The 18,762-nt window shown below is 47.4% G+C and overlaps 1 protein-coding gene across 1 annotated transcript; it reads left to right on the plus strand.

Moving 5' to 3' along the window:
• Positions 1 to 439: 439 nt before the first annotated feature.
• LOC135525199 (leucine-rich repeat-containing protein 3B-like) lies at positions 440 to 1,597 on the plus strand. Its single transcript, XM_064952933.1, has one exon. The coding sequence runs from the start codon at positions 440 to 442 to the stop codon at positions 1,235 to 1,237; it is 798 nt and encodes a 265-aa protein (XP_064809005.1). The 3' UTR covers positions 1,238 to 1,597.
• Positions 1,598 to 18,762: the final 17,165 nt, after the last annotated feature.

Raw genomic sequence — 18,762 nt, forward strand, 5'->3', positions numbered from 1 at the left:
GCCTCCTCACCGCAGGGCTAGTTATCCTGCATCTGTGTATAAAATAACTTTCTTGAGCACATCTACTTTTAACTTTTTTACATTACATTTTAGTCATTTAGCAGATTCTCTTATCCAAAGTGACTTAAAGGAGCAATAAGGGTTCCTTGCTCAAGGGCACATCAACAGATTTTTCACCTAGTCCGCTCGGGATTCGAACCAGCAACCTTTCGGTTACTGGCCAAACACTATTTATCATAGATTTTTTTGCATGGTTGGTAACGAATTGCAGCTACTGGAGGGTGTTAATTTGTACCTCTCCTATCAGTAGGTTGTGTTGTCTCCCTCCACCAATCCTGCTTCCTGTTTCTCTATAGGCTTGACAGCAATTGGGGAGGTTGACACTGGCTCCGCTCCTTCTCCCAGGTTGGTCTTCTCTGGAACATGCCCATATCGCACCATGCCCCTTCTGGAGAGTGGCTGGCTACTGCGCCACTCGGTGGTCATGTGTCTGCTGCTGCACAGCCTGGTACTGATGACCTTCTGCTTCCACCACGCCGCCACCAGCTGCTCCCAGGGCTGCTACTGCTCCGAGAGCGACGGCCGTGGCAAGACGGTGCGGTGCAGCAACCTGCGTCTCACCGAGATCCCCCAGGACCTGCCCAATGACACGCAACGCATCTACCTGGACTTCAACCTGCTCACTGTGGTCCCCAGCAACGCCTTCTGGGACCTGCCCATGCTCAGCGAGCTGGACCTTTCGAACAATGAGCTGGCCCAGCTGGAGCCAGGGGCCTTCAGGGGCCTGGGGCCCTCGCTCACCTTTCTGGACCTGTCCTCCAACAAACTGGTCAACTTTAACCCCGAGGCCTTCGAGGGGCTGCGGGCGCGCGCCAACCTGACCAACAACCCGTGGCACTGCGACTGCAGCCTGCAGCTGGCCATGCCCTTCATCCACCTGGAGCCCCTGTCGCTGACAGGCATCGTGTGCGAGACGTCAGAGCCGCCCGACGTGGGGGCAGAGGGCGTGCCCTTCCTGCTGGCCCAGGACCTGGACCTGTGCGTGGTGATGAAGAAGACCACAGACGTGGCCATGCTGGTCACAATGTTCGGCTGGTTCACCATGGTCATCTCCTACCTGGTCTACTACGTCCGGAACAACACAGAGGACGCCCGCCGCCACCTGGAGTACCTCAAGTCTCTGCCCACCAAGCAGGAACAGTCCGAGGCCTCTTCTACCATCAGCACTGTTGTATAGCCCAGGGCCAGGAGAACCCAGAGGGGAGCTAAGGCTGGAGCGATAAGCCTGGAGGGCTAAGACAGGTGGTCATAGGGCCGTATGTGGAGGCGAAAGAAACCGCACACCTGTTTAGGGAGGCCACTGTACTAGAATCTGCCTATACTGTATTCAGGATAGCAGAGTAGAACACTTTAAAAAAGGAGAGACACACACTCTTATAGAGCCATAACCTAGCTATAGGGCCTAGCTGCACCCACACCCCAGGCCATTCAGTGCCAGCCAAGGACAGCTCTGCCTGGCTGTTACGTGGGTGCCACAGCGGCTACAGGATTTGTGCCCATGTATGCAGGAAGCCTGTCCAGACCTGGGCACCATACAGTACGTAATCCAGATGAATAATTCAACCAGAAGTGGCCCATTAAGAGTTCCTGTTGACTGAGTGGATAGTCTGTCTGGGATTTAAAATGGATTAAATGGGATTCATCCAGTGATGCAGGCACCTTGATGCACTCTTATCAAAAGGGGGCCACTCAAGGGGCCTGTGATGGGTCCTTTGGACACGTCAAACAGCAATAACAACCGTATAGCAACAAGCAGCAACACAAACTCTATTAACAACTCTGTCACTCATATCCTTCCATGTAGTATTATTGTTTTACGTACAACATCCTTACAGTATACAGTCTATAAACAGGGAAATGTAGTTCTTTTCAATTAAAGAATGTATTTTATGGATTTCATTTTTATTATTGTTGGTTCTAAATTTGATTGGTCTATTTCTACCTCAAGAAATTCAGCAAATGTATGTGCATGTGTGAACTAGACCATCAATTGAATCTGCCTATACTGCATTCAGGCCACTGTACTAGAATCTGCCTATACTGTATTCAGGCCACTGTACAAGAATCTGCCTATACTGTATTCAGGCCACTGTACTAGAATCTGCCTATACTGTATTCAGGCCACTGTACAAGAATCTGCCTATACTTTATTCAGGCCACTGTACTAGAATCTGCCTATACTGTATTCAGGCCACTGTACAAGAATCTGCCTATACTTTATTCAGGCCACTGTACAATAATCTGCCTATACTTTATTCAGGCCACTGTACTAGAATCTGCCTATACTTTATTCAGGCCACTGTACTAGAATCTGCCTATACTGTATTCAGGCCACTGTACTAGAATCTGCCTATACTGTATTCAGGCCACTGTACTAGAATCTGCCTATACTGTATTCAGGCCACTGTACTAGAATCTGCCTATACTGTATTCAGGCCACTGTACTAGAATCTGCCTATACTGTATTCAGGCCACTGTACTAGAATCTGCCTATACTTTATTCAGGCCACTGTACTAGAATCTGCCTATACTTTATTCAGGCCACTGTACTAGAATCTGCCTATACTTTATTCAGGCCACTGTACTAGAATCTGCCTATACTGTATTCAGGCCACTGTACTAGAATCTGCCTATACTTTATTCAGGCCACTGTACTAGAATCTGCCTATACTTTATTCAGGCCACTGTACAAGAATCTGCCTATACTGTATTCAGGCCACTGTACTAGAATCTGCCTATACTTTATTCAGGCCACTGTACAAGAATCTGCCTATACTGTATTCAGGCCACTGTACTAGAATATGATGCACATTAATAATTCATCAATGAAACACTCAAACCGGTAAAAGGCTCAGAGATCTGATTGATGTACTGTACTGTGCATAATTTTACACATGCAATTCATGCTCGTTCGCTCGCACGCACGCACTCGCACGCACGCACTCGCACGCACACATAAATCAGTACACCTACAAGCTGCATTTCTTTGCAGTAGACGGTCTATACAGGAAACCCTCCAAGCTGTACTGTAAGATCATTTATTATTCTCACCAAGACAAAGAAACAGCCATCCCTACGTACTATGGCACAATGCTCCTTCATGCATAAATAACCCCTACTGTGTTCCTACTGTGTTTCCTCTCGTTCCTCGTGATGCTTCAAAAACTCTGGTGCGAGTCTGCCGGGACTAAAATTGTCCGAAAGAGCTCATTCTCACATTCATTAGATAGAATATTTGAAAACAAAGGCTGATTTTTTGGGGGGGGAATAATTAAATGTTATTCAATTTTTTATATTCAGCAGAACTAGCATCATGGTGAGATATGAGATTGTACTTTATTAATCCACAAAGGAAAGAAATTAGCTTGTCATACCCTGGTGGGAAAAAAGCTGCTGGGACACTCAGGTAGTCCTAGTGAGAAAGTTTGGGAACCTCCGAGGTAGCGGTAGTCTATCCCTCTGAGGTGAGGGAAACACCACGACTGACTTACCTAGTGGTGAAGGGCGCAGTCAGTCAGTGTGCCGGTAGCTGAAATCCACAAACTTCCCACTACTGGCAGCCATGACATTAGTGTCACATGATCAGGAAAACATCCCAGACATATCACAAATGAAAGGAGAAAAGGAATAGGAAACTTAAGACTATTGGGACACCTCCTGCCCTCTTCTTCCTCCTAGTGTCTCTGAGAGGTCATGGGGTCATGGTGGGATCCAAGCTGTCTGCCGTGGCCATTCCCCTGGGTTTTCTCAAACTGCATTTCAGGGTTCCATGACCTGCCAGTCCATTTGGTGCTGCAGTATATATCAATTGCCTAATAAGACAGACTCGAGCACAAGGAAATGCATGTCCATTTCTCCTCAATGTATTCTGATAGGAGAGGAAAGAGAAGAAATAGGATAAGGGGAGTTAAGTAGAGTGAAATAAAACAAAATTGAACAAGACACAGCAGTGGGCTCCCAAATGGCGCAGTGATCTAAGGCACTGCATCTCAGTGCTAGAGGTGTCACTACAGACCCTGGTTTGATCCCGGGTTGTATCACAACCAGCTGTGATTGGGAGTACCATAAGGCAGTGCACAATTGGCTCAGCGTCGTCCGGGTTAGGGGAGGGTTTGGCTAGGTTAGGGGAGGGTTAGGCTAGGTTAGGCCAGGCCATCATTGTAAATAAGACTTTGTTCTTAACTGACTTGCCTAGCTAATTAAAGGTGAATAAAAACATACACCAAGAGAGAGAACTCCTTATTCATTCTTGTTGAGGGCAACTCTGCCTCCAGAGCAGGTTGAATGAAAGCTCAACAATCAGCACACTGAGATTGAACTAAACAATAGGCTCACAGGTTGCCACACACAAGGATGTTAAAAGCCAACCCCTAACCCTAAACTTAATCAAATGAAATGAGCTGCCCTTAGAGCGAGATGGAATAAGGAAAACTCCAATTTGCATTTAATAACTTTATTATTACTATGCAGGTTGCAAAGGACACAAAATACGGTACATACTTTAATCTCTTATTAGAACAAGTAAAGGAACACATGTAAAATGCTGCATTTGTGTCTATTCTACATGAATTGGTGAGATTTAACACAGAACATGATGATGAATAATGAAATTGGCTGTTGGGACAGTGTGCCCGACAACTGGGCTTGTCAACAAGGGTATCCCTGCATCAAAAATACCAAATGCCTCCAGAGCAAAGCACGCCAATAAACTATGTATGATGGCCATAAAAAGACTTGAGAGAAAGTCAAAAAGAAAGGAATCCATCAACTCGGTGACCCAGTTCTGGTGGTGAGGAGGGAAGAGTGTGACCACCTGGCCCTCTCTGTGTTGCCTGGCCAGGAGGTGACCTGCCTGGGTAGAGCTCTCTCCGAGTGACCTTGAGCTGCCCAGCAGAGTGGCCGCCTTCCTTTGTCACATCCTTCTAACTCTAAGGCAACACCTCAGCTTTAAGAGTCCTCTCTCTCCGGTAGCTTGTTCATCCATTTTGACCTCTTCTTACTATAGAGGGTCATCTCAAGGACACTCTAAGACATTCTTTAATACCTTTGTCATTTGTTTGTTGTGATATGCTCTCTCATGCATCAGCATTTCTCCAAATCACTGCTCCCCCTGGCTGCTTTACAGGGCCGTTGTGTTGATCCTAACAGAGCTTATCTCAAGCCCAAATACAGCAGGATCCCGTGATGAGCAGGAGGCTCAACAGCACTGAAATATAAATGGTAAGCCTCCCTCGCTGACATTTCTTACCACACACACAGCTAGCTGGCCTGTCCCGCCCTCCCCAGTAAGCATGCTTGTCTGTGTGTGTGTGTGTGTGTGTGTGGGGGGGGGGGGGTTGTTGTGGTAGAGAAGAAATAAATTCTGTGTGTGTTTGAGTGTGTGACACAAATTAGTTCTGTGTGTGTATTTGTGTATCTGCATGTATTTCTTTGTGAGTATGTGGGGCGGCACACATGTAATGTAACACCCCCTGTTCCCTAGCTGTCGCTGTGGTTAATTTAAATGTACATTTCAGGCCAGCTCAGCTCACCTTGCCCGCCCGCTACCCCCAGACACGTCACACTGGTGTGAGCATTACAACTGCTGGGTAATGGGACACAAAGTGGGGGATAGGGTGACACATCTAATCCCACAGAGCGCAGCTCCACAGCCCCACTTCGCATTGGGTTGCAGATTAAAATGTGTCCAGCGGGGGCCTGGCAGCCTGGGGGCTCACAGTGAGGGCTTGGAAGGCCAGATTGTTTCCTCTTCCGGCCTGAAGTGAAGACTATTGATGAACAGTGAGTGAGGATGTCTCTGGGGACAAATCAAAAGTGTAAAGTTTATTATCCTACAGTACCAGTCGAAGTTTGGACACACCTAATACTTAAAGGGTTTTTTCTTGATTTTTTTTTTACTATTTTCTACATTGTGTAATAGTGAAGACATCAGAACTATGAAATAACACATGGAATCATGTAGTAACCAAAAAATGTGCAAAACAAATCAAAATATATTTTATATTTGAGATTCTTCAAAGTAGCCACCCTTTGCCTTGATGACAGCTTTGCACACTATTGGCATTCTCTCACCAAAGTTGAGTAGATAACGCCTGTAAAAATTGGTAAACCTGAGGAACTGCTGGACCTGCTTGAGTTTTATTTTATTTATTTATTTCCCCTTTATTTAACCAGATTAGTGTAGTGTCAACATCGCAGCCACTACCAGCTAGCCTACTCCAGCAGTACTGTTTCATTTCAATCATTTTAGTCAATAAGATTCTTGCTACGTAAGCTTAACTTTCTGAACATTCGAGACGTGTAGTCCACTTGTCATTCCAATCTCCTTTGCATTAGCGTAGCCTCTTCTGTACCCTGTTAACTATGTGTCTATCTATCCCTGTTCTCTCCCCTCTGCACAGACCATACAAACGCTCCACACCGCGTGGCCGCGGCCACCCTAATCTGGTGGTCCCAGCGCGCACGACCCACGTGGAGTTCCTGGTCTCCGGTAGCCTCTGGAACTGCCGATCTGCGGCCAACAAGGCAGAGTTCATCTCAGCCTATGCCTCCCTCCAGTCCCTCGACTTCCTGGCACTGACGGAAACATGGATCACCACAGATAACACTGCTACTCCTACTGCTCTCTCTTCGTCCGCCCACGTGTTCTCGCACACCCCGAGAGCTTCTGGTCAGCGGGGTGGTGGCACCGGGATCCTCATCTCTCCCAAGTGGTCATTCTCTCTCTCTCCCCTTACCCATCTATCTATCGCCTCCTTTGAATTCCATGCTGTCACAGTTACCAGCCCTTTCAAGCTTAACATTCTTATCATTTATCGCCCTCCAGGTTCCCTCGGAGAGTTCATCAATGAGCTTGATGCCTTGATAAGCTCCTTTCCTGAGGACGGCTCACCTCTCACAGTCCTGGGCGACTTTAACCTCCCCACGTCTACCTTTGACTCATTCCTCTCTGCCTCCTTCTTTCCACTCCTCTCCTCTTTTGACCTCACCCTCTCACCTTCCCCCCTACTCACAAGGCAGGCAATACGCTCGACCTCATCTTTACTAGATGCTGTTCTTCCACTAACCTCACTGCAACTCCCCTCCAAGTCTCCGACCACTACCTTGTATCCTTTTCCCTCTCGCTCTCATCCAACACTTCCCACACTGCCCCTACTCGGATGGTATCGCGCCGTCCCAACCTTCGCTCTCTCTCCCCCGCTACTCTTTCCTCTTCCATCCTTTCATCTCTTCCCTCTGCTCATACCTTCTCCAACCTTTCTCCTGACTCTGCCTCCTCAACCCTCCTCTCTTCCCTTTCTGCATCCTTTGACTCTCTATGTCCCCTATCCTCCAGGCCGGCTCGGTCCTCCCCTCCCGCTCCGTGGCTCGATGACTCATTGCGAGCTCACAGAACAGAGCTCCGGGCAGCCGAGCGGAAATGGAGGAAAACCCGCCTCCCTGCGGACCTGGCATCCTTTCACTCCCTCCTCTCTACATTTTCCTCCTCTGTCTCTGCTGCTAAAGCCACTTTCTACCACTCTAAATTCCAAGCATCTGCCTCTAACCCTAGGAAGCTCTTTGCCACCTTCTCCTCCCTTCTGAATCCTCCTCCCCCTCCCCCCCTCCTCCCTCTCTGCAGATGACTTCGTCAACCATTATGAAAAGAAGGTCGACGACATCCGATCCTCGTTTGCTAAGTCAAACGACACCGCTGGTTCTGCTCACACTGCCCTACCCTGTGCTCTGACCTCTTTCTCCCTCTCTCTCCAGATGAAATCTCGCTTCTTGTGACGGCCGGCCGCCCAACAACCTGCCCGCTCGACCCTATCCCCTCCTCTCTCCTCCAGACCATTTCCGGGGACCTTCTCCCTTACCTCACCTCGCTCATCAACTCATCCCTGACCGCTGGCTACGTCCCTTCCGTCTTCAAGAGAGCGAGAGTTGCACCCCTTCTGAAGAAACCTACACTCGATCCCTCCGATGTCAACAACTACAGACCAGTATCCCTTCTTTCTTTTCTCTCCAAAACTCTTGAACGTGCCGTCCTTGGCCAGCTCTCCCTCTATCTCTCTCAGAATGACCTTCTTGATCCAAATCAGTCAGGTTTCAAGACTAGTCATTCAACTGAGACTGCTCTTCTCTGCATCACGGAGGCGCTCCGCACTGCTAAAGCTAACTCTCTCTCCTCTGCTCTCATCCTTCTAGACCTATCGGCTGCCTTCGATACTGTGAACCATCAGATCCTCCTCTCCACCCTCTCCGAGTTGGGCATCTCCGGCGCGGCCCACGCTTGGATTGCGTCCTACCTGACAGGTCGCTCCTACCAGGTGGCGTGGCGAGAATCTGTCTCCTCGCCACGCGCTCTCACCACTGGTGTCCCCCAGGGCTCTGTTCTAGGCCCTCTCCTATTCTCGCTATACACCAAGTCACTTGGCTCTGTCATAACCTCACATGGTCTCTCCTATCATTGCTATGCAGACGACACACAATTAATCTTCTCCTTTCCCCCTTCTGATGACCAGGTGGCGAATCGCATCTCTGCATGTCTGGCAGACATATCAGTGTGGATGACGGATCACCACCTCAAGCTGAACCTCGGCAAGACGGAGCTGCTCTTCCTCCCCGGGGAAGGACTGCCCGTTCCATGATCTCGCCATCACGGTTGACAACTCCATTGTGTCCTCCTCCCAGAGTGCTAAGAACCTTGGCGTGATCCTGGACAACACCCTGTCGTTCTCAACCAACATCATGGCGGTGGCCCGTTCCTGTAGGTTCATGCTCTACAACATCCGCAGAGTACGACCCTGCCTCACCCAGGAAGCGGCGCAGGTCCTAATCCAGGCACTTGTCATCTCCCGTCTGGATTACTGCAACTCGCTGTTGGCTGGGCTCCCTGCCTGTGCCATTAAACCCCTACAACTCATCCAGAACGCCGCAGCCCGTCTGGTGTTCAACCTTCCCAAGTTCTCTCACGTCACCCCGCTCCTCCGCTCTCTCCACTGGCTTCCAGTTGAAGCTCGCATCCGCTACAAGACCATGGTGCTTGCCTACGGAGCTGTGAGGGGAACGGCACCGCAGTACCTCCAGGCTCTGATCAGGCCCTACACCCAAGCAAGGGCACTGCGTTCATCCTCCTCTGGCCTGCTCGCCTCCCTACCATTGAGGAAGTACAGTTCCCGCTCAGCCCAGTCAAAACTGTTCGCTGCTCTGGCCCCCCAATGGTGGAACAAACTCCCTCACGACGCCAGGACAGCGGAGTCAATCACCAAATAAAATCAATATGGGGGTGAGGTGGGTAGATTGGGTGGGATATTTACAGATGGACTATGTACAGCTGCAGCGTTCGGTTAGCTGTTCGGTTAGCTGTTCGGTTAGCTGATGTTTAAAGTTAGTGAGGGAAATGTACGTCTCCAACTTCAGCGATTTTTGCAATTCATTCCAGTCACCTGCAGCAGAGAACTGGAAGGAAAGGCGGCAAAATGAGGGGTTGGCTTTGGGGATGATCAGTGAGATATACCCGCTGGAGCGCGTGCTACAGGTGGGTGTTATCGTGACCAGTAAGCTGAGATAAGGCGGAGCTTTACCTAGCATAGACTTATAGATGACCTGGAGCCAGTGGGTCTGGCGATGAATATGTAGCGAGGGCCAGCCGACTAGAGCATACAGGTCTCAGTGGGATAAGGGTATAAGGGGCTTTGGTAACAAAACGGATAGCACTGTGATAGAAAACTGGATGCGGTCTGAGTAGAGTATTGGACGCTATTTTGTAAATGACATCACCGAAGTCGTGGATCGGTAGGATAGTCAGTTTAACTAAACTTCTTGTATATTGGGGGCGCTATTTTAATTTCTGTATGAAAAACGTTCCCGTTTTAAACAAGATATTTTGTCACAAAAAGATGCTCGACTATGCATATAATTGACAGCTTTGGAAAGAAAACACTGACGTTTCCAAAACTGCAAAGATATTGTCTGCGAGTGCCACAGAACTGATGTTCCAGAAAAAACCCCGATAAAAATCCAATCAGGAAGTGCCGCATTTTTTTGAAACCGCCTCATGCCAATGACTCCTTATATGGCTGTGAAGGAGCTAGGAGTCAGCTTACGTTTTCCCCAAGGTATCTGCAGCATTGTGACGTATTTGTAGGCATATCATTGGAAGATTGACCATAAGAGACTACATCTACCAGGTGGTCGCTTGGTGTCCTCCGTCGCATGATGAGAAGCCAACTGCCACCACTGATAGATTATCGAATAGATATGTGAAAAACACCTTGAGGATTGATTCTAAACAACGTTTGCCATGTGTCTGTCGATATTATGGAGCTAATTTGGAAATAAGTTTGGCGTTGTAAATGATTGCATTTTCCGGTCTTTTTCTTAGCCAAACGTGATGAACAAAACGGAGCTATTTCGACTACACAAATAATCTTTTTGGAAAAAAATGAACATTTGCTATCTAACTAAGAGTCTCGACATTGACAACATCCAAAGTTCTTCAAAGGTAAATTATTTTATTTGAATGCTTTTCTTTTTTTTGTGAAAATGTTTACCTGCTGAATGCTAGGCTTAATGCTATGCTAGGCTATCAATACTCTTACACAAATGCTTGTGTAGCTTTGGTTGAAAAGCATATTTTGAAAATCTGAGATGACAGTGTTGTTAACAAAAGGCTACGCTTGTTTGAATATATTTATTTAATTTCATTTGCGATTTTCATGAATAGGAAACGTTGCGTTATGGTAATGAGCTTGAGGCTATTATTACGCTCATGGATACGGGATTGCTCGACGCTAGAGGTTAACTACAGTTTTACTTTACTTTGTTGCGAAATAGAAAGCCGATTCTAGATTTGATTTTGGATTGGAGAAGTTTGATATGAGTCTGGAAGGAGAGTTTACAATCTAGCCAGACACCTAGGTATTTGTAGTTGTCCACGTATTCTAGGTCAGAACCGTCCAGGGTAGTGACGCTAGTCAGGCGTGCGGTTGCAGGCAGCGAACGGTTGAAAAGCATGATTTTGGTTTTACTAGCGTTTAAGAGCAGTTGGAGGCCATGGAAGGAGTGTTGTATGGCATTGAAGCTCTTTGGAGGTTAGTTAACATGGACCAAGGAAGGGCCAGATGTATACAGAATGGTGTTGTCTGCGTAGAGGTGGATCAAGGAATCACCCGCAGCAAGAGCTACATCGTTGATGTATACAGAGAAAAGAGTCGGCTCACGAATTGAACCCTGTGGTACTGCCGTAAGAGACTGTCAGAGGTCGGGACAACAGGCCCTCCAATTTGACACACTGAACTCTGTCTGCGAAGTAGTTGGTGAACCAGACGAGGCAGTCACTTAAGAAACCAAGGCTATTGAGTCTGCTGATAAGAATGCGGTGATTGACAGTGTCAAAATCCTTGGCCAGGTCGATGAAGACAACTGCACAGTACTGTCTTTTATCGATGGCGGTTATGATATCATTTAGTACCTTGAGCGTGGCTGAGGTGCACCCATGATGTAACGCTTGTCGTCTGGGGAAGGAGAGGAGGACCAATGAGCAGCGTGGTAAGTGTTTATATTTTAAATATTTTAATGAACACTGAAAACAAAACAATAAACAACCAACGAACAGTCCTGTAAGGTGCAACACAACACTAAACAGAAAATAACCACCCAACAAACACAATGGAAAACAGGCTACCGAAATATGGTTCTCAATCAGGGACAACGATTGACAGCTGCCTCTGATTGAGAATCATACCAGGCCAAACACAGAAATAGAAAATTATAGACAAACTAACATAGACAACCCACCCAACTCACGCCCTGACCATACTAAAACAAAAGACAAAACAAAGGAACTAAGGTCAGAAAGTGACAGTACCCCCCCAGTGCAGGATGGATATAGGTCTATTACAGTTTGGGTCTAGAGTGTCACCCCCTTTGAGAGCTTTCCAATCTTTAGGGATCTCGGACGATACTGAAGGAGAGATTGAACAGACTGGTAATAGGGGTTGCAACAATGGTGGCGGATAATGTTAGAAAGAGAGGGTCCAGATTGTATAGACCAGCTGATTTGTACAGATTCAGGTTTTGCAGCTCTTTCAGAACATCTGCTATCAGGATTTGTGTGAAGGAGAAGCTGGGGAGGATTGGGTAAGTAGCTGCGGGGGGGTGCGGAGCTGTTGGCCGGGGTTGGGGTAGCCAGGAGGAAAGCATGGCCAGCCGTAGAGAAATGCTTATGGAAATGTTTAATATCATGGATTTATCAGTGGTGACAGTATGACCTAGCCTCAGTGCAGTGGGCAGATGGGAGGAGGTGCTCTTGTTCTCCATGGACTTTACAGTGTCCCAAAACTTGGAGTTAGAGCTACAGGATACACATTTCTGTTTGAAGAAGCTAGCCTTTGCTTTCATGACTGACTGCATGTATTGGTTCCTAACTTCCCTGAAAAGTTGTATATCGTGGGGACTATTCAATGCTGTTGCAGTCTGCGACAGGATGTTTTTGTGCTGGTCGAGGGCAGTCAGGTCTGGAGTGAACCAAGGGCTATATCTGTTCTTAGTTCTACATTTTTTGAAAGGGGCATGCTTATTTAAGATGGTGAAGAAATTACTTTAAAGAACGACCAGGCATCATCAACTGACGGGATGAGGTCAATATCCTTCCAGGGTACCCGGGCCAGGTCGATTAGAAAGGCCTGCTTGCAGAAGTGTTTTAGTGAGTGTTTGACAGTGATGAGGGGTGGTCGTTTGACCACGGACCCATAGCGGATGCAGGTAATGATGCAGTGATAGCTGAGATCCTGATTGAAAACAGCAAAGGTGTATTTGGAGTGCAAGTTGGTCAGGATAATATCTATGAGGGTTCACGTGTTTACAGACTTAGGGTTGTACCTGGTGGTTTCCTTGATAATTTGTGTGAGATTGAGGGCATCTAGTTTAGATTGTAGGACTGCTGGGGTGTTAAGCATATCCCAGTTTAGGTCACCTAACAGAACGAACTCTGAAGATAGATGGGGGGCAATTCACATATGGTGTCCAGGGCACAGCTGGGAGCTGAGGGGGTCTATAACAGGTGGCAACAGTGAGAGACTTATTTCTGGAGAGATACATTTTTAAAATTAGAAGCTCGAACTGTTTGGGCATAGACCTAGAAGGTATGACAGAACTTTGCAAGCGATCTCTGCAGTATATTGCAACTCCTCCCCCTTTGGCAGTTCTATCTTGATGGAAAATGTTGTGGTTGTGTATGGAAATCTCAGAATTTTGGTGGCCTTCCTACGCCAGGATTCATACACGGCAAGGACATCAGGGTTGGCAGAGTGTGCTAAAGCAGTGAGTAAAACAAACTTAGGGAGGAGAATTCTGATGTCACCATGCATGAGACCAAGGCTTTTTCGATTGCAGAAGTCAACAAATGAGAGTGCCTGTGGACACGCAGGGCCTGGGTTAATCTCCACATCAACCGAGGAACAGAGGAGGAGAAGGATGAGGGTATGGCCTTGGCTATCAAAACTGGTTGTCTAGTGCGTTGGGGATGGAGAATAAAAGGAGCAGATTTCTGGGTGTGGTAGAATAGATTCAGGGCATAATGTGCAGACTGGTATGGTGGGGTGCGGGTACAGTGGAGGTAAGCCCAGGGACTGAGTGATGATTACGAGAGGTTGCATCTCTGGATGTGCTGGTTATACTGGGTGAGGTCACCGCATGTGTGTGTGTGGGGAGGGGGGGGACAAAGGAGGAATCTGAGAAATGTAGAGTGAGACTCGGGGCTCCACTGTAAACTAAAACAATGATAAACATTCTAAACAGTATACAAGGCATATTGACATTTGAGAGAGACATAAAGCGAGGCATAAAGCAATCACAGGTGTTGATTGGGAGAGCTAGCTGAGACAACAACAGCTAATTAGCTAAGACAACAACAGGTAAAATGGCGATGAATGGGCAGAGAGGGTTGGTTAACTACACACAGGGCCCGAGTTTGGGGCTCGGGCCGACATGTAAAAAGTAAAGTGGAGTATCGTGATAAATGAACAGTCCAGCAGGCATCAGCTATGTAGCCAAGTGATCATAGGGTCCAGTGGACAGCAACAGATGGAACAGGGAAGCCGCGGATAGTCGTTGCTACGCTAGCATGCGGGAGACTCAGCGTTTAAAGTTAGCAGGCCGGGGTGAGTAGAAGTGTCTGCTCTGAGTGAGGTGGGACAGGGCCAGTCGGCGATCTCTTCAACCTTTACGGGGTCCATTTGGATGGCTACGGTAGAGATAATGTGACACAGGAAGGAAACTTGGGATACGTGGAACTCACACTTCTTCATCTTGACATATAGTTGGCTCTGCAGGAGGCGTCTCAGGACTTGTCGAACAAGTATGTGTATGTGTTCCGGAATGATTTTGGAGAAGTCCAGGATGTCAGAGGTAAACAAAGATGAACATATTCAACACATCCGTAAGAGTGTTATTGACCAATGCTTGAAAGACTGCTGGTGAGTTCGATAATCCGAAGGGCATGAGTAAATACTCATAGTGACCACTAGGGATGTTAAAGGCAGTTTTCCACTCATCTCCCTCCCTGATTCTCACCAGATTATAAGCATTGCGGAGGTCCAGTTTGGTGAAGAATTTGGCCCTTTGAGCCAACTCCAAGGTCGAGGACATCAGGGGTAGGGAGTAACAATTCTTGATCGTAATCCGGTTCAGCCCTCTGTAATCGATGCAAGGATGCAGGCCTCCATCCTTCTTACCCACGAAGAAGCCAGCACCAGCTGGGGATGTAGAGGGGCGAATGAAAGCTGCCTCCAGCGACTCCTGGGTGTAATTGTCCATGACTGCGGTTTCAGGGATCGAGAGGGAGTACAGACGGTCTCGGGGAGTTGTGGAGCCGGGTAGGAGTTCTATGGCACAGTTGTATGAACGATGGTGGGGAAGAGTGGTGGCTTGCCTCTTACTGAAGGTCCCCCTGAGGTCGAAGTATTTGGGGAAGTCTTGGTCTTTAATGGATGCAGGAGGAGCCGGCAAGGCTCTTGGTGGGGATCTTAGACATTTAGTCTGGCAGTCCTTGCCCCAGTCTAGTAGGTGTCCTGTAGACCAGGAGAATAGTGGGTTATGTAGCGCTAGCCAGGGGTACCCTAGAATGAGGGGGTTCTCGGGAGCAGTGATCAAAAGAAAACTAAGAGTCTCTGAGTGGTTCACACCGACCCCCGGAGCCAATGGGCCATCCGTCGAGGGCTCGAATCTGCAGGGGATTTGTAATTCTCTGGCGAAGTCCTGATACATGAAATTATCTGCAGCCCCAGAGTCGACGAAGGCTTAAATCTGGTGCTGACGATTGTACCAGTGGATGATTGCGGGTAGTGACAGACGTTGACAGGGTAGCCGGGGGGTAACTGCACAGCTTGTAAGGGTCTCCCCTTGTCCTGGAGAGCCCTGGCGTTCCCCATCAGCTCTGGGCATATAGCACAGAGATGGCATAGACCTCCGCAGTAGAGGCATCATCCTTCGTTCATGTGCCTGTCATGTACCTGTGGGCTCAGACGTGTGTCCCAGCTGCATGTGCTTCTCAATGCTAGGGTCAGGGGGTTCCTGGAGTGGTGTCAAAAAGGAACTGTCTCACACGTTCTCGAAGGCGTTTGTCGATCCTGATTGCAAGCGTTATCAGGGACTTGAGGTCCTCTCCCTGTTCCCAAGAGGCCAGTTCATCCTTGATGGAGTAAGATAAACCCTGGTGGAAAGCAGTGACCAAGGCCTACGTATTCCACCAGCTTTCGGTGGAGATGGTGCGGAACTCAATGGCGAAGTCAGCCTCTGGTATGGCCCCTTGGCGGATGTTGAACAGTCGGCTGGCCGCTTCTCGTCCGTCGACTGGCTGGTCGAAGACACGTCGCAGCTCGGCAATGAAGGCTAATATAGAGCTACAGGAAGGTGACTGCTGTTCCCACACCGCCGTTGCCCATACCAAGGCCTTGCCCAAGAGTAGAGAGATGATGTAGGCGATCATCGGACTGTAGCTCGAACACTTGTGAGGAACCCCTTGCATCCTCCCGGGTGGCCGTCATACCACTCGGGGGCATGGATCTAGGTTTCCTGGTGCAGGTTCCCTGGAGGAACTACGGCAACAGCTATAGCACTGGGCGAGGTTGGACTGTGGTTGGAGGGAGTCGGCAAGTGCCTGGAGGGTCTCTGATATTTTGGAGAGTTGTTCTTTCTGCCGCTCCAGCAGTGCTCCTTGGTGGGTTACAGCATTCTTGATCTGGGCCATCTCTGCTGGGTCCAAGTTTAGGCAGAAGCTTGCTGTGACGTGGTAAGGTTGGACCCAGGTGCAGAGAAGAGACAGATGGGGAATCAGTGGTTAATGTCTCTAGGACGGTCTCTGCTCTCTGGTGACGGGTGGAACCGTGACACTCTTTTCTCTTCCTATTTCCTTACTCTCTCTCCCTGTTCTATTGGTAGACAACAGCTCCCCCTGTCCCCAAGTATGTGTAAAATGAGGGCAGAGTAAAAAGGCTTCCCCAGTTTTGATCAACATTTCCAAACCCCAACTGGGTGATTATTTAAGCCAAATACCGGCACTTACAACTATACCAGTCATGTTGGTCACAGCAGGGTGAATTTTGCAACTAGATAGATAGCAGTTCATTTTGATCAATTTCAACAAGGCTTTTGCCAGGTTATGCCCAGTCTACTCAGATGAAGTGATGCATACAGTACACAGTTTAAATGCATGAAAGATATGGGTCAGTTTAATGTTTTTGAGGGAGAGAGGAAGGAAGAGTGGGTATAAACCATCTGCTTTAGAACAGACCGATTCAAGGTCTACTAAAAGGATGACATTTTATCAGAACAGCGAAGCCCATGGGTAGTGCCTGCCGTGTTGTCGCCCATTTCAAGAAGTTGATGTCATTGTTTTGCTGAATACACTCCACAGTAACCAATTCTTCTTGCTCAACTCCTCCATGCCTCTCCAGCAAGTCGGGAATATTCCCAGAACATTAGCGAAGATTTCCATGAATTTAGTTAGGGTTTTATCTAACATTAGGATGAGAACATCCCCTCCTCCAAAATTGCTTTGGTTTTAAATTAAATATCCTTGGAATGTTCTCCTAACATTCACTAAAATATTGTGCACAACATCTGTAACAACCCACAGAGAACATTCCCCAAAAGATCTCATTAGGTTTCCAGTTAATGTAATACATAGGTTGGTGGCACCTTAATTGGGGAGGACAGGATCGTGGTAATGGCTAAAGTGAAATGGTATCATATACACGAAACACGTGGTTCCCATGTGTTTGATGCCATTCCATTCACTCCTTTCCAGACATTATGAGCTGTCCTCACCTCAGCTACCTCCACTAATGTAATAACACAATGTACCAGTACAATTTTCCTAGCAAACCCATAATGACAAAGCAAAAACTGATTTTTAGAAATTTGAGTGACCATCGGGTACTTAGTCACCTCCCTGATGGAGGCCACTGTTTTTGGGGGGGACCTTCAATACTGCAGATATTTTTTGATTTCCCAGATCTGATCCTTGACAAAATCCTGTCTCGTAGCTAATCATGAGAGAGGAAGATTATGTGGAGATATTGAAGCAACATCTCAAGACATCAGTCAGGAAGTTAAAGCTTGGTCGCAAATGGTTCTTCCAAATGGACAATGGCCCCAAGCATACTTCCAAAGTTGTGACAAAATGGCTTAAGGACAACAAAGTCAAGGTATTGGAGTGGCCATCACAAAGCCCTGACCTCAATCAAATGGAAAATTTGTTAGCAGAACTGAAAAAGCGTGTGGGAGCAAGGAGGCCTACAAACCTGACTCAGTTACACCAGCTCTGTCAGGAGGAATGGGCCAAAATGCACCCAACTTATTGCGGGACGCTTGTGGAAGGCTACCCGAAACATTTGACCCAATTTAAATAATTTAAAGGCAATGCTACCAAATACTAATTGAGTGTCTGTAAACGTCTGACCCACTGGGAATGTGATGAAAGAAAGAAAAGCTGAAATAGTTCTCTATTATTCTGACATTTCACATTCTTAAAATAAAGTGGTGATCCTAACTAACCTAAGACAGGGAATGTTTACTAGGATTAAATGTCAGGAATTGTGAAAAACTGAGTTCAAAAGTATTTGGCTAAGGTGTATGTAAACTTCCAACTTCAACTGTACATGTGGCCTTTAAGGCCAGATCATTTTTCAAGATGTTCAAACGTCCATAGATGACCAGCAGGGATAACCATGATGCCTGTAGAGGGTGAACACAAGATTCAACATCAGTTGGCTTTTCATAGTCAGGGATTCAAAGTCCGCTCGTTAAATTTCTGCCGATAAGAGCTGCCACGGTAAACTAAATGCCGTTATTGTGAAAAGGAAATGTCAAGGAGCAACAACGGCTCAGCCGCGAAGTGGTAGGCCATACAAGATCACAGAACGGGACAGCCGAGTGCCGACGCATAAAAATCATAGGTCCTCGGTTGCAACTCACTTTTTTTGTATTTGCCATGGTAAAGTAGGACAGGGGGTGTCTTGTAAAAGCACTAGTTCGTTAACCTTGTGTATAGATGCTTAGTTGATCATTTACAGAGGAATTTCAGGATTACTCAACACTGAGTAAGCATCTTCTGCAATGTGGGATTATGGTTACTGTGGTCTTTCGCTGGGTCGTATTCAATAGTTACCAAATGGACTGAAACAGGGAGGGATTAACTAAACTTGCCCAATAAGTAAC

Source organism: Oncorhynchus masou, chromosome 31 (genome assembly GCF_036934945.1).
Source record: "Oncorhynchus masou masou isolate Uvic2021 chromosome 31, UVic_Omas_1.1, whole genome shotgun sequence".
Classification (NCBI taxonomy): Eukaryota; Metazoa; Chordata; class Actinopteri; order Salmoniformes; family Salmonidae; genus Oncorhynchus; species Oncorhynchus masou.

Excerpts from the sequence above, each read along its gene's own strand:
- LOC135525199 (XM_064952933.1), top strand. The coding sequence starts at position 440 with ATGCCCCTTCTGGAGAGTGGCTGGCTACTGCGCCACTCGGTGGTCATG.